General features: G+C 46.6%; 1 protein-coding gene across 1 annotated transcript in view; it reads left to right on the forward strand.

The window, feature by feature from the left end:
* Positions 1 to 16320, forward strand: part of ENOPH1 (enolase-phosphatase 1) — a 152391-nt gene that overhangs the window by 67081 nt on the left and 68990 nt on the right. Inside the window, exon 3 of the mRNA XM_078676147.1 lies at positions 11966 to 12168. Within this exon, the coding sequence (XP_078532273.1) occupies positions 11966 to 12168 (203 nt within the window). The remainder of the gene's footprint in view (positions 1 to 11965; positions 12169 to 16320) is intronic.

Below are 16320 nucleotides of genomic sequence, written 5' to 3' on the forward strand. Positions count from 1 at the left end.
TTAGATCCTGAGTATAGCAAATGTGTGCAATAGCTTTGAACCAAGAAACTGAACTATGGTCGCGAGCAAGAATGGGGGTAATGGGGATATCCTCTGGGTGTGGAAAAATGCCTTTGACTGGAGACGAATGGGATAAGTTTAATTGGAGTGTTAGGCTGTGATAGCAGAGAAAGTTGGGGTAGCAAAGCTAACAATGTGTTTGGGATCAAGGCAGAGTTGTGTAGAAGACCTGCAAGCGTTGTGCATCCTTTTTGTGCAGTCTTCGTCTTGGCGATATTGTATCTACTGTAAGCCATGGCACCTCAGGAAAGGTATAATAAGATCTACGGGGGTAGCGTGTTATCTTTATTTAGCTTCTTCATACTTCCCAATCACATGTTGTCCTTGTTTCTGGCGATCGGCCGCTTACACATGCCATTGACCTTCTCTCTGCCTTGCTCCCGTGTTGAAAATGGCAATGTATATGCACATAAGCGGCGTTAATTTGTGTTCACTGTACCCCTTGTTGTAAGCAGAACGGATATCGCGAAACACTGACTGTGTTATCCCGCCAGCATAGACCCATGCACACACGTACACGACAGCCATTTCAGGCACCATGGCCTCTCTGCCCGTTTGTTAAACCCCCGGCACCCCTCCCCGCGCGCACTGCTCATGCATCGGCCATAAAACCCTCTCCCTCTGCGTGACCCTGCTCTAGAAGTAACACTCCTGCTTGACCCACACCCCCCCATTTCCTCCCAAGAACACCCTTCCCCTCTGCTGCCGAGCCCCCCCCCCCAGCTGCACTTGGCCTTTCGACCCGGTCCCAAGTCCTAAGACCAAGCCTCGTGGATGTACACCCCCCCCCCCTTTTTTCTGCCCAGCATAACAAAACCGTGACACACCAACCGAAGTGCCCGATCTTATCGCCTGCCCAACCTTTGATCTGATCATCCCCTCCTGCCCTCGTGTCCTGTAGGAATGTCCGGCTGAGAGATCACAATCTCTTGTTACATTCAGGAGGGGAGGATGACATCTGAGCGACTGGTATGGGAATAGGCCTGAAGCTGGGATTCCAAGCATGCTTTTTCCTACTTCAAAGCGTCTTTATTGCAATAAGGAATGTTTGTGCATCATAAACATGTGTATAAAAGACGAAGCCTCAGAGAAACTTGTTAGAGCACCTCCTGAAGACACTATGCGAGTGTCCGACATGACAGGCTCTCCTCATGAGAAATAAAACTCTGTTCTTGTTTTCCTGCTTCCAGCGCCCGTCTCTTTATTTGGTAATTGTTCAAGATGGGAACTAAGAGGCGTCTTGCGCCAGCAGCCTGGGCATCAGGTGCGTTATGGGCTGACTTTTCCACAATTGGCGTCCCAACGCGGGGTCCATCAGCGACATAAGGTCCGGTAAGAGAGGTCCAGACGATGGGGTGAACATCTAAACGATTGGAGTATACCTGCCTTGAGAGGGCCCTCGTCCGGCTGCCGATTGAATGAACTTCACCGATTCCGAACGGACCTCTCTCTCAAGTGACCTACTGTCCTGACTGGAATCCCACAGGAATGCTGCGGTAAAAACATGGAGAAAGAGAACGATCGGGCGCTGGAAAAGGGAAGGCGAAGAATTGCCCACACGGTCCGGTCCGGGTAAGGTTAAGTAGGACGTCTTTACGTCCGATTGGTAGGATGGCTTTATCCATCTGATTGATTGATTGATTGTACTTGAAGTATTGGTTCTCTTTGAGACATTTTCTATTTGCAAACAGCGATGAATAGGAACGTTCCTCTCTCTTTGCAAATAGTGAAGGATAGGTAATGCAGACTTTTGTCCCCCATTGTAATCCGTCATGCCTATCTTTCTCCCCACTGATTGTTTGTTATCGATTTTTATCGATTATTGCTCTTTGAGATATTCCCTGTCTACAAACAGGGAAGAATAGAAATATTCTGCCCCCCTTTGCAGATAGTGAAGGATAGGTAATGCAGATTTTTGTCCCCTATTGTAATCCGTCATGCCTATTTTTTTCTCCCCACTGATTGATTGATTACTTGGACATTTTATTGTTCAAGGAATAGTTCGTTCGAGGCATTCGCTGTTTGCAAATAACGTAGAAAAGAAATATTCTGTCTAATCTTTGCAAGTAGTGAAGGGTAGGTAATGTGGACCTTTGTCCCCCGTTGTAATCTCTCGTGCCTATCTACTCCCCACTGATTGGTAAACTAGTTCCACCCGGACCATTTATTAGAGGTAGGTCATCTGGCTCGACCGGAGGGCACCCCTAATAAAAAGGACATATGCAACAATAACGAAGTAATCACCGTATCCTGTTAACAGAAACTTTAGCATGAAACACACTAGAAAGGAAAGAAAAAAGAAAAAGAAAAACAAAGAAAGAAATAAGAAAGCAAAATCAGTAGGCCACTGATGAGTTTTTGATTTCGCTACAAATAGGAAAACGTTAGAAATAGCTCACGATAAAATACATGATTTCGCTAGAAATAAGAAACTTTAGAAATAAGCCCGTAATAAGAAACATGAAAATGGTGAGAGAAGCTAAGCTTGACATCGCGACGGCCACGAGGCAACTAGGCTTCGCCACCCCTCACTGCTCCAAACTTGTCTGTCCCACCGCCTGCCACGCCCCAATAACGGTAACATGAGATAGATACAAGTCAGCAGATACCTACCCCCATTCTGGAAACTCCCGAAGTGCAACAGGTTCGCGGCTACGCCCATCCGGAAGACGAGATCTTCGGCACGAGTAGGGCGGGTCCTGCTGCCAGCCGTCGGCCGGGGAGGTCGTCGCATAAGGTGGGCCAGAAGAGGAGCCGAGGCCGACGGGATCCGGGCGTCCCCTCCTCTTCTTTCTTCAATAATGGCTGTGACAACACGGGGGGGATGTCTTGCTCATGCCATCGACCCCCCCCCCCCCCCCTCGTATCTCCTGGTCCAGCCCCGGCTTGGTATGAGCTCCCCGTTCGGCCCTGAAGCGGCGCCTTGCAGACCACGGGGGGGGATGTCTTGCCTATGCCTCCGACCCCCCCCCCTCTCATCGCCTGGTCCGGCCATCATAAATGTCAACGCCGGAAAAAAAAAACGGCATGGGGTGCGCTGGGAGGGAGAGGCGGCGCGAACGAGCCTCTCCCACCTCCCCAGGTGGAGGCCCCCAGTGGCACCCCCAACGCTCCACTCACCCGACAAGGGTTCGTCCACTCTTGTGATGCAGTGACTGCTGGAACTCGTAAAATGGCGGTCGACCCTGCAGGAGCGGGCCCGGCGTGAAGGGATGGCCCGGTTGCTTGTTAATTAAGAAATGAGTCCCACAATCAGAAGTGTTCTCCTCGACATTTGAAGATTCTATAAGAGCCACGGGGGCCCCCGACCCCCGCAGACACCCCCGATGGGGAATGACTGCCATGATTGCCCGCGGAACGATGAAAATGTAGCCGCGAGACGTCGGCACTCAGTTTGAATGACTAAAATCCTGCAGACTACAGTTCGGATCAGTTCCGGTGAAAACCCAGTATGACCCAGTAGAAAAAATTGTTGCCTCCCTCCCCCTTTGACTGATGGTTCATACCGCCGATCCTTTCTGTTGCCCTTTAACGGAACTTTTGGACTGCCGAAAGAGGCTCTGGGCCAACCACGAGTTGGTGGAGATTTTGACTATGCCTGGATCTGCCTGGCTGCACCCAAAATGGCGCCGGTACAAATGAAACTTTCAACTCCTTGTTGTACCCCGATTGCTCAGCCTTGGTGGCATGAGATATGTATGCAGTTTTTTTTAAACACATGGATTGATATAGGATGTGTACTGATTATATGTTCGGACAATGAATTGATATGGGATGTGTACTGTCAGTTCGGACAATGAATTGATATGGGATGGGTACTGATTATGTGTTCGGACAATGAATTGACATGAGATGGGTACTGATTGAACATTCGGACAATGAATTGTTGTTAAGTTTTGGCGCATCATGATTATTGAAAGTTCGAATTTCCACACTTATGATACTCGCTCACACTGAAGTTTCGATATGATTTTATTGCACTTGTCGCACTTTTTATTATGAAATCAACGACCACCGACTCCATTAGGTTTTCCACTAATAAGTATCCCCACATGTACAGTTCCAGCCTGCTCCGTGGCCGGCCCACGGGGTTGTAGGCCCGTATTTGTGCACCGACATTCTTATTAAAGATTTTTGGAAAAAGCAAACGTAGTTGTCACGCGTAGATTGGTAAGTTTCGAATAAATGACCACTATTTCCGATATAACTAAAATACAGGTGAGATGGCTCAGCTCGATTAGTTAAGGGTTAAAAAGTATAGTACTCAGAAATATTGCAAATATGAACGGTCCAGGTTTTTTTGTTGTATGTGTTTTTCATTTTTGTACAGCCTAAAGCAACCGCTAAAGATCCTGGTATTTAGCCTATACTTTATATGCTACCTGTATCAGGAAAGTTGTTTTAAATTGCCCCCAAGTCGCCCCGAAGGAGTGCCACCTGACCCCCCTAGTACGAAAGACAACGACCCCGTACCACTGTAGGTTATCCCTCTTCCTCAAAGGAGAGCACGAGCTCGCCCCCCCCACTTTACACCGACTGCCCTTTGTTCTGACCCCCCCCTGCACACGATCCGTAATACCACACTTGGGCGACCTATGCTATCTACAGGCTTCCGATAATCATCTCTCCCACACTAAACGGTCCACCTGGGCTTAAACGCCAAGTTGGCAGGGACTGCATCCCGTGGAGATAGGCCGAGTATGTAGTAAGTAAAAGCCTTTTCGGGTTTATGCGCGCTAATGTGTTTTTAAATGCTGCCCCCGCCCCCCCTTCTTTTTCCCTCTTTCTGCAGGTCACATCGGAACGTCGATTAAAGTACGAAAAAATGGTGATCTAGCGGACGAAGAGATGGGAAAAAGGGGTTTGATTATGGTGCCTACACACGACGAGCAAAGAATGACTATTTCTCTCCCTGAACTTAGCGCTTGGGAGGACAGCCTGAAGCGGAAACTACAAAATATGACTTCGCTTGGCACCCCGAATAATACAACCAAGAATGACGTGCACTAATGAATAAATTCCTATGTTTAACTAAATAGGGAAAGTTTAAGGAATATTCCGAGGCGAGGTTTACCCAAGTACCCTCCGCCTGGAGGACTAGGAATGTTGCCAATGTTTAAAATCTACTACTTCCTTTTCGCACCCTCATAGACATGAAACTCAAAGCTGCCCCATTGTTCTCCCAACTGACACCCACTGTTGCCTCAGCCTGGAAACACATTTGCTAAAAAAAAAAAAAAAAAATGACTCGAAAATCCCACCGTGAGCATTAGCCCGACCAGGTTAGTTCTTGACCAATTGACAAAGGTGTAAGTGTGTGCAACCAAAGCCACCAGTGAAGGCAGCCGACGATAAAGAGAAGAAAAAGGTAAAAAGAGCTTAGGATGCTAAGGATGCGCAGCATACAGGAAGAGATCATTTTGGCCAATAACTGTTCTATGTTTTGTCTTGGATTTTTGTATATAATACCAATAACTGTTCTATTTTTTGTCTCGGATTTTTGTATATAATACATGTACTGTCTCCCCCGCCTGAGTTTGTGTGTACGTAATGTATGGATCTACGTCGTCCCTCTGCCTGTGTTTCCGTATTACTTGACCCCTGCTGTTCTGTGTTGTGTGCGCACTAAATGGCCTATTATTGTACACGTTTCTCTCTCTCTCTCTCTCTCTCTCTCTCTCTCTCCATGTCATACGTGTACCGAATGGTTCGTTTAGAGTGCGGACTCTCTCTGAGGGTCCCCCTGTTCCCTCCTCCCTTGTGTGGTAACGTTGTGCCCCACCGGCACAAACCTAATTGGGTCTCTTCGAACACAAAGGTGTTCGGCAAAATTGACAGGAACTAAAACGATTGTAACTTGCCATATTACTACCTCTCCTTTCTGCAAAACGATAGAACCCGAGTTGGTAATGAAAGAAAGGACAGGTAAGACGACTGATGTCCCCTAATCTGGCCTTTTTATAGGGGGACTATAACGTCAATGGTCTTCTGTCTTCCAGTTCGTTAGAAATGCAATCCCCAATGCCCAGATTGCCCCACCCCTCTGCACTTAAGTGCGGATGTCCAAAGCGTCCTCGCTTCTCCCGATTGACCCTAGCTCCCTGTCCAAAGCGTCCTCGCTTCTCCCGATTGACCCCAGCTCCATATCAGCTATCCCCGAAGCGTAATTGATGACCTTGATTAACCGTCGCTCCCCAAGAAAAGCATGTTTAGCCTCTGCCCCCCTCTCATGATGATAACCCCCCTGCTTGCTAGAGTTAGCCGACCCCGAAGGGAAATGTAAGATTGTCAGTACTTGGGTTAAAAAAAAAAAAAAAAAAGGCGAGTCTCTACCTAAGGACTCGATTTCGAGTTTGATAGAATACACTGTCGATGGGAGTCCGATTTCTCTCCACGTACGTCATGAATGAACGCCAAATAGGTTTACGAATTCAGTGGAAATGCTCTCCTACATACTCCATAAGTGATGACTTCTGACTGTGACCGATGAACCTATCTTCCACCTACTTAGGATTGGGGTCGGAATTGAGATGTATAAATGTCTTCTCCTGCCAGTTTTTCTAAAACTTGTTTTGTACCCATTCAAAGATACAATCACCGGAGGAGAGGAGCTGGACGTGACGCACAGCCTGGCCACAGATCATGAAGCACGTGTGACCTCAACCAAAGGTGGAGTCGCAGAGCAACGAGACGCGGGACGAGGCACCACTCTCAAACTCAGCAGATGAAGGAATGAAGGGCTGCCTTGAAGCCCTCGATTTGCTGACCCACTCGTGCCTGAAGTCCCCGTCCCTTTTGAGCCCGACTGATGGGCCTGCCTGCTCATCGTCCTTTGGTCCCTTGGTGTGTTCAAAGATCTGATCCCGCTCCGCCCTCTCTTCCCTCGATTATTCAACAACATCACCCTTTTCGCATAACTTTTGACTCAGAAAAGAAGAGCAGCATTTAGATAGAATAAGGTTTTGCAGCTGAAGAAGAAGAAAGACACGCAGGTGCCCAGCATGAGGCACCCCTAAGAAGATCAGTTAGGAAACAGGACTGTGATCTAACAGCAGAGGACTGATCGCACCCTGCAACGCGTAAGGATGGATCCGAGCTGGACCTATAGCTCCACCGCCGGTGCTCAACAGCGCCAACGAAAGAAGACGGACTACCAGAGCTTACCAGTGATGGCTCGCTGTTAAAAAGACATTGTGACGAAGACCCCCCCTTCCTGAACTTTCTACCCACCCCTTGACTAATTGCTTGTATCGAACTGAATTCCTCCCTCAACCATTTTTGTATTGCTTTCAAAAATGTTACATCGGTCACTCATGTATTTAGTTTTCCAAAAGTCTCATATAGCACTGACAAGACCCGAAGGTATCAGAGCACTTTTTACTGTATGTTGATGTCACCGGAGAGAAAGTCAGAACCTGATTCTATAATGTGTCGGAACCTTTTTCTTGATTGACCCCGACTAAGTATTATGCCGATCTCTAGACTTGTATGAATAACCCAACAAATGTAAATTCATATGTACCGCATTCCGCCAAATCGTATCGACTGCATATGGTTGCACGCAATCTGCTAGTATTGACAAACGCTATTTCATTGGCCACACATGGCTATATGTACACACCGTCAGTTGGGGTAAACACCGAAATGAACTAGCTTATGTTAAAAAGCGGCGACTGTTGAAAATGGCAATGTATATGCACATAAGCGGCGTTTATTTGTGTTCACTGTACCCCTTGTTGTAAGCAGAACGGATATCGCGAAACACTGACTGTGTTATCCCGCCAGCATAGACCCATGCACACACGTACACGAGAGCCATTTCAGGCACCATGGCCTCTCTGCCCGTTTGTTAAACCCCCGGCACCCCTCCCCGCGCGCACTGCTCATGCATCGGCCATAAAACCCTCTCCCTCTGCGTGACCCTGCTCTAGAAGTAACACTCCTGCTTGACCCACCCCCCCCCCCCATTTCCTCCCAAGAACACCCTTCCCCTCTGCTGACGAGCCCCCCCCCCCCAGCTGCACTTGGCCTTTCGACCCGGTCCCAAGTCCTAAGATCAAGCCTCGTGGATGTACACCCCCCCTTTTTTTCTGCCCAGCATAACAAAACCGTGATACACCAACCGAAGTGCCCGATCTTATCGCCTGCCCAACCTTTGATCTGATCATCCCCTCCTGCCCTCGTGTCCTGTAGGAATGTCCGGCTGAGAGATCACAATCTCTTGTTACATTCAGGAGGGGAGGATGACATCTGAGCGACTGGTATGGGAATAGGCCTGAAGCTGGGATTCCAAGCATGCTTTTTCCTACTTCAAAGCGTCTTTATTGCAATAAGGAATGTTTGTGCATCATAAACATGTGTATAAAAGACGAAGCCTCAGAGAAACTTGTTAGAGCACCTCCTGAAGACACTATGCGAGTGTCCGACATGACAGGCTCTCCTCATGAGAAATAAAACTCTGTTCTTGTTTTCCTGCTTCCAGCGCCCGTCTCTTTATTTGGTAATTGTTCAAGATGGGAACTAAGAGGCGTCTTGCGCCAGCAGCCTGGGCATCAGGTGCGTTATGGGCTGACTTTTCCACACCCGGCCTCAGCCCATTTTATAGTAGTTTGGCGCCATGCTGTGTATGTTGGAGTAACTGTTGCTTTCCATTTCATAGTGACAGCTCGTTTGGCTAATGGCAGAGCAAGGTCGAAGAAGCAGGCTGCTACCCTGTTCTTTATAGTTCTTTTATATAGGCCCTTGGCAGTAGTTTCTCAATTAATTAATACTCCGTAATAGTTGCACGTTGACTCAGTTCTTCAGATTACTAAGAGTGGGGCATTTCCATAGCATGTGTTGGAATTCAGAAGACTCTGCAGTGCCGTGTGAACAGGAGGCATTGGGGAAAAGTTTAATTGCAGCAGCAAATATGTAGACCGTATGTAAGCTGTTGAGTGGTATGAATTTAGATTTCTCATCGGGTGAGACTATGGGTATGCAGTAGCCCTTGAGTTTCCTTATTGTGGACTGCTCGTCAAATCTCAGATTCCTATTGGTCGTGCAGAGGCTGTAGTGGTATATATGTAAGATGTCGAAGGGCTCTGCACAGCTAGCGAATGTTTGCAATGGCCATTAAACATCACGTATAGAGATTGAACCAGCGAGCAAGGGACCCACATCTGGGGACGCCCTTGGCTACTTAGAGCGAACGCAACACGATGATGGTCGGAGTGCTAAAACTTTTCATCCACTCATCCCAGTCAAGAGGTCCCTTTCTTGCTGTGCCACTGGATTCAAGCTAGCCTGGCTGATGAGGGGTGATACCCCGAAACCTGTCCCAGGATGCTCGTTTCTGGTCCAGGGAGGACCGGGCCTGGCAGTTGGGGCTGGACTGTTCCCATGAGGAACAGGGTCAAGACTGATTTGCTAATAGGGTGGCATAGTGAGCAAACAAATGATGGATTAAACCCAGATCTCTTTACTAGGGGTGATTGTTTGAAAAGTTTCAGCACTGCGTCCTTGCTCTTGTTGTGTTTGCTATGTTTGCCCTAAGTGGTCCGAATGCACCGGAGGGTTCCGGTGATTTTTTTAAGAAAACTTAAACATCTGTTTAACCACAAACGAGCACTGGCAACTGAAAAGTTTGTAAACTTTTGAAAGGTTTGTAATAGTTAAGTTCGACTACTCCCCTTGGCTTGGGGAGCAAACCTGACAGGGAGCAGGCCTGGGGGGGCCAATAAAGAGAATTTCGACAGTTACCTGGCCACCAAAGCATTTTCCAGTCCAGTTCCAAACTTTACAGCATGCCCGCCAAAGACTTCAATAATGAGGTCATGATGCCGCAGATGCAGGAGAAGGAAGATGCTTAATGATCCTCTAGGTCTTGTGCGGTCAACGAGGGTGCCTTTGCGATTATTCCTTGGTCCACTGGTCAGATGGGGTGACCTTGGCCACAGAGGTCAGTGTCCCTCAAAGATTTCTTTGAGACAGTATAAGGCCAGCTGCAGCTGGGCGACAGGTCTCTGTCCACCGCGGTCCCTGCGATATCCCTTGGTGGAGCCTGGTGTCCCTCTTGGATGACCAATCTGGACTCGGGCAACACTCCCGGGTTCAGATGACTCGGGGGCAACTTTTGGCAGTTGACGATCAGTCTCTTGAGGCGTCCAGCTGCAGTCGATGGGGATTCTTCTGGAGTGGCTATACTGACTTGCTGGGTTGGGCTTCTTCAGATTTGTTGGTCATTCTACTAGTTCTTGCGGGGGTCAGCCAACTGACCCTTCGAGTTACTTCTTTGGTCTGGGGTTAGAAAGCACCTTCTCACAAAAGCAGACATCACAGGCACAGTCCTCTCTTCGCTAGCCCTAGGTGCGGCAGGTGCAGTCCAGCAGACAGTGCAGCCTCTTTGCCAAGTCCAGGTGTCAGCAGAGCAGTCCTTTTTCAGTCCTCCTTTCACTTCTGCCGTGATCTGAGGTCCAGAGTGCCAGGGGTGCCATATTAATTCCCAGAAAGTGCCCTGGGCGGGATGATGCGATCACTGGCCAATGGGCTACCAGGTCACTTCCCTCTTGGTGATAACTTTCTGGCTATGTGTGGCATCTAGCAATCCCAAAGTGCCCTATTCTGCCCATTCCTAAGATGTTGCAACCCTTCATCAGATTTTAGGAGCTTGGCATTCCACCCTAGAGTTGTGGCCACCTGTGGGCTATGTAGCCCATGGGAATCCCAGTCGCCAGCCAGTCTACCTGAACAAAGGGCAGCCCCTCAAAAGTGTGATGGCAATTTACCCACGCAAAAGCAGTTTCCCTTTTGGACTAACACCCTGAGTGTCTTCGAGTGAAGTGGAAGGTAACAACTCACCCTGTAGCAGGGTGCTATTGTACCTGAGCCTGGGAGTTGGTCATACTACTCCCCAGGAGGTCAGGAATCTGTCTTGTGTTTATATGAGCTACTATCACTATTTGGGGAGTGAGGCATGGTAAAATGAAGAGAGAACATCTCAACAAGGTGCATTGTGCTTGTCTTAGACTCTTAAAAATTCACAAAGATATCTATTTTTGTAAATTGGTGTTGGAGTTTTTTCATGTCGTGTGGCTTTCTTTTTGTTGTTGTTTGGTACTGTTAAATGCTTTTCACTAGTTCGTTTGTTTAAGCCTTGCTGCTCGAAGCCATAGCTGCCCAGGATTGAGCTTAAGGTTTTACAACAAGTCTGATTGGACCAAAGACCTTTTTTGCGAGTGTATTACATGGTAAGGTCTCACAACCATACGCTATAATACACCCAAATTCTCACAGGTGGTAAAATTGAACTTCAACATTGCAACTAAACACCCGTGCATTGGATTGGTCAAGCGAGGTTTAGTCCACTGTTTATTCTTAGGATAGAAATTGACTCCAAGCTAGACCCTGCACTCACATTTGCAGGGCACCATCTCACATGTCTTGGGATATGAAATCAATTAACACTCGGCTGAGTGGAGCTTATCCCATAGAAAAGGTTGATGACAATAACCGTAACTTGAAGTTAGTGGAAATTCCATTTTTTTTTAATTGTGAAAATGATGTCTATACAAAAGTAATATGCAGAAAAGAAAAAAAATGGTAAGCCTGTGCGTCGCACTGATCAATAACAGTTGGGCTTTTAATGGAGGAAAGTCGGACGAGAGCTGCCGAATGAATAGGGTCTTCAGTACAGTTCTACAATATAATAATAAATAGATACCTTGGATGGATCTCCAAATCTTTGACAGTCTATTTTATATTGATATTTATATTCTTAATGTCTGATCACCCTAAAATATTTGTTCTTATAAACTGTTGACAAAATATTTGAAATGGCCAAAAAATATGCTTTTTTGTTGAAAAATGTCCTTTCTTTGGTAAGTTTTAATATTTAGTTGTAATATTTATCTGTTTTTAATAAAAGGCAGAAGAGGATGCTACGTGTGATGGGGCTGTGCCTATTCCCCACAGCTCTGCAGAGGGAGCAGGCGATGAGAACCAAACAATACAAGCCGTTGTGAACAATGTCCACTGGCAGATGTCTCATGACAGAAAGACCACAGCGTTAAAACAGCTGCAGGGTCACATGTGGAAAGCAGCTTACACCAATGGGCAACTCAAGGGAGAGTAAGTGAGAATGTCAAATTGCTTTTCTTGTGTAGACCACCATTCCAATTCAAGTGAGTCTGAGTTTTTCAGCCTGGTGGAGACAGGTTCTTGACCAGTGTCGCAAAGAGCAGATATAACTCCACAAAAGATAATGGGGAAAAATGTCTTTATCTTAGTCACAATTCTGGTGTTTTGGGCATCAGCCATTGCTAAGTCAACTTAAAAAAAACAATATAGAATATTTTTTGTGTACATATGCATTCTTAATTTCCCCAAATTTCTTTCTGTATATTGTAATGTGTGTTGCCATTCATTTTCACCCCCATATTCCACAAGGCTCTTTTCAGTTGTCCTAGGTCTTTTAAACTATAATGCTTTACAAACATTTTTGATAAAATCTTTTGTGGCACAGTCTAATAAGTCACTTATGAAAAGAATCACTGCTATTGTAAATCTCAATCTACTATCTTCTATGCATTGTAGCAAGTATAGATAAAGATATAAATTCAGAACAAATACTTCCACATTCCTGTCTCACATGCCCATGCCAGTGTCTCAAATATGTGGCGAAGCTCATGTCTACCTTTTAGTCCCTGTCTCAAACCTGGTTCCAAATGCCTTCATCAATGGCTTATTCCAAGTGGCAGCCTTCATCTTCTGGGACCCATAAACGCCCATAATTGGATGACTTGTTGGCCAGTGTCCCTTCTTGAGGATGAGCTCAGCCCACCCCCTTTCTACCGTAATATCAATAACGATCAACCTATGAGGGAATGGTATTAGGATCCTATGGTAGCATCAATATTCTACAGCCGGGTCCTATATTGTTTGTGCTTCAAGGCTTCCTAGAATTGCTGCAGTGGAGCAGTATGCTAACATGTACAATTTGATAGTCTAGCACTGTATCAGGCCAAAATCAATCCTTGTTCATCCTTTCCGGGTGACCTTTCCGGGTGATGTTTTGGGAAAGCTGATTTCCCAAGACATCCACTCATGTCAATATGTACAACACTTCTCTCCCCATCAGAAGGAACTACAGTGGCAAGCCAGAAGAGCCCATCTCAATAAAGTGAAGTAATTTGTTATTGCATGCATGGGTTTATTTACAAGATCTCACAAAAGAGAGAATCTCTCTAACCATAAGCGCAGCTTTATGCTGTCAAGTGACTTCTTTCAACTCTTTTTGAAATAATGGCTTCCTGGAATTATAACTTCCTTTTGAGGAAAACAAACTTTCTGGTAGTGTTACACTTCTTCCACAAACATATGTGTACTTTCAGTCTTCCTTCTGTATGGGACATTCCACGGTCTTCCATTACAACAGGGGTGGAAACAAACCTTTTTTTCTGCTCATGGTGGTTTCCGATTTTATGAAGGGAACTCCCCTCCTGTCTTTGTTCCTTATTAGTTGAGGTTACATTTGATAACTTGCTTTCAAAGTGTAACTGAAGAAGAAGGTCATTGTTTTCCTTTCCAGCTTATTAGAGCAGTAGTAAAAATTGTCTGTAGAAAATCATGAAGTCTACTCCATTTGTGAAATCATCAGCACAAAAACATTTAGATACATAGACTGTTTTTAGGTCGAGCGACCTATCTCAATGCGCATGCGCATTAAGCGGGAGCGAGATATATAGGGGCTTATCGAGAGTTTACCGAACTGGCGATTCCACTGGCGATTTCTTGCAGTGCATGTGCTTTTTAGGTCATTGCGCAAGCGCAAGCCCTAAAAAGCGCGTGCACAATGCCACCAGCAGCCTGCCTGCCTGCCTCGCATTACCACATCAAAGGCAGCCCTCCCAGCGCATTTCTCACCCCCTAATTATTCACAGCCGGTCGGTCGTACTTTCAGTTTCACGGCCGCGTCTCCTCTTAAAACTTGTTTAACTTGTTTTTTTATCTTGCCTCCCGCAGCGACGCAACTTAAGATCCCACGCCCCTTCATGAGAGACCAAACGGAGTTCTTAAATGTACACCAAGCAGGGTTAGGCTCTAGGGTCGTGCACTCCTCATCGCCTGGGCGTCGTGCTTCATGTTTGAGCAAAGCACAGCGCATACAAACAATGGCGGGCGAGGCTTTTTTCCTCACAGTAGGCTCCCTTAAATTTCAATTACTCATGGTTTTTTAACCAGCTCCGCACTTGCGCTTCAGCAGTAGTGCCGCTGCATATGTTTATTTTCAGCACCTTTCACTTTCAACAAGGCGGCGCACGCCTTTCTTTCAGTATGGCGCTTTTTTTAAATCTTGCCTCCCAAAGCAACACGACTTAAGATACCACGCCCCCTCATGTGAGACCTTCACACCCTCATCGCCGCTCTCCCCGCTCCGCCCCCTCCCCTGCCCGCCGTGTCGCATTTCTCTTCCCCCCCTCCCCACAGCAATGCCCTCCGTCTTGTTCTCCTCCGTCGGCTGTTCCTTACCCCAGTTTCCCTTCCTCCTCGCCTCTCCTATTTCTTTATCTAAGCCCCTCGTATTCACTATAATACAGTCCACGTTGATTGAGCACAGGGTCAAAGAAAGGATTTTTGTCATTATAATGGAAATGAAAATAAGGCATGCGCAACCCACCATCTACAACCCTTACATTAACATCGGTCAGTGATTGGTACAAAATAAGTACCCCTCTGTGTATAATAAAAATGTTATAGTGCTGTGCTACATTTAGGTTCGCCGGTATAAATATTTTCTGTCGCCCCTCGTTTCTAATGCCTCTCAATCTCCCCTCACTCTCTCACTCTCCCTCTCTCTGTCTACCTCTCTCCCTTTCCCTCACTTTCCTCTCTCCTCTCACCCTCTCCTTCTCTCTCTCTCTCCTCTCTCCCCCTCTCTCTCCTCTCTCCCTCTCTTTACCTTCCCCCTGCTCTCCTTTTTCTCCCCCTCCCCATCTCCCCCTCTGCTTGCTCTCCTCTCTCTCCCTCCCTCCCCTCTCTCTCCCCTCCGTCCTTGTTTTCAAGCTTTATTACAAATCACAAAAATATGTTAATATTTCACTTCTGTTCTTGGATTTTCATCACAATAAAAACACTGAACATAATCTTCACGAAAGTTATTTACAAAAGTTTAAGCTATTGACATTACAAATTAAATAAATTATTTAAATATTAATTATTTAAAAAAATAAAAAGCCATTGTTAATTGTATTATCAATACGTCTAAGTCACGTAAATACAAAACATGTTGCATTACAAAATGCTATAGGTGTCACATTTGCGAAAGTTATAACTATTGGCATTGTAAATGACAAAGCTATTAACTTAGCTATTTTAAAAAACAACACATAAATAAAAAAAAAATCATTTATAAGACCAATAGCTCAAACTTTCCTAATGCGACACCTATTGCATTTCCAATGCTTGTTAGGCCTGGCGCATTACTCAAGGATAAATGAAAAAACTGTATTCCCTTGGACCCAACTGTCAATCCATACATCGCAATCAGCCACACACTGTGAATAAATGGATACCTACAAAACACAATATGCAATTATAAGCCACACCGTAACTTAAAAAATACATGAATTTATTCAATATCCATAATACAATCATCAATACATGTGCTTAAAAAGGCAACCAAAGGTATCCTAACTCATAAAAACAATGTTAGTGGGTAGATTAGAATAAAAAGAGACAAAAAGCAAGTGACAAGTTAAAAATCATCAGTAAGGCCAAGCTCGCGTCCGAGATGGCCGCGTTTTAGCTCGGCTCCGTTCACTCTCCTGTCTGCAACAACTATCCTGTACTTTATCCTGCCCCGGGAAGTATTCTACGATGTGCAGTGGAACGACGATAACTCACAGGCACTTACCGTTTGCTCCGGTGGTTCCTGGGTGTCACGGATCCTGAGTTACGCCCCTGTCTGCTTCGGGGCCTCCGGAGCGACCGGGCCTGGCACTCCTTGGCGGCGCCCGGGCTGGACGGGGCGCGGTGGCCGGCCCTTGGTGGTGGTGTGGAGTCGGTCGGAGGGGCCGATGTGCTAATAGACCGATTGCGGCCTCCCGGGCCTGGTCCGGCGGTCCTGCGGCCTGGTGTTGGGGCGCTGCCTTCCATGGACGGGGTTAACCGTACATCTGGCTCGTCTCCCCTTTGTTCTCCGGCCCGGCCATTTTGAGTTCCTCCGCCCGGACTCGGAGAACGGTGCCGGCGGCGTGTGGGGAGCCGGCGCATCGCCTTCTT

The sequence above is a fragment of the Lissotriton helveticus genome, chromosome 2_1 (genome assembly GCF_964261635.1).
Source record: "Lissotriton helveticus chromosome 2_1, aLisHel1.1, whole genome shotgun sequence".
Taxonomy (NCBI): domain Eukaryota; kingdom Metazoa; phylum Chordata; class Amphibia; order Caudata; family Salamandridae; genus Lissotriton; species Lissotriton helveticus.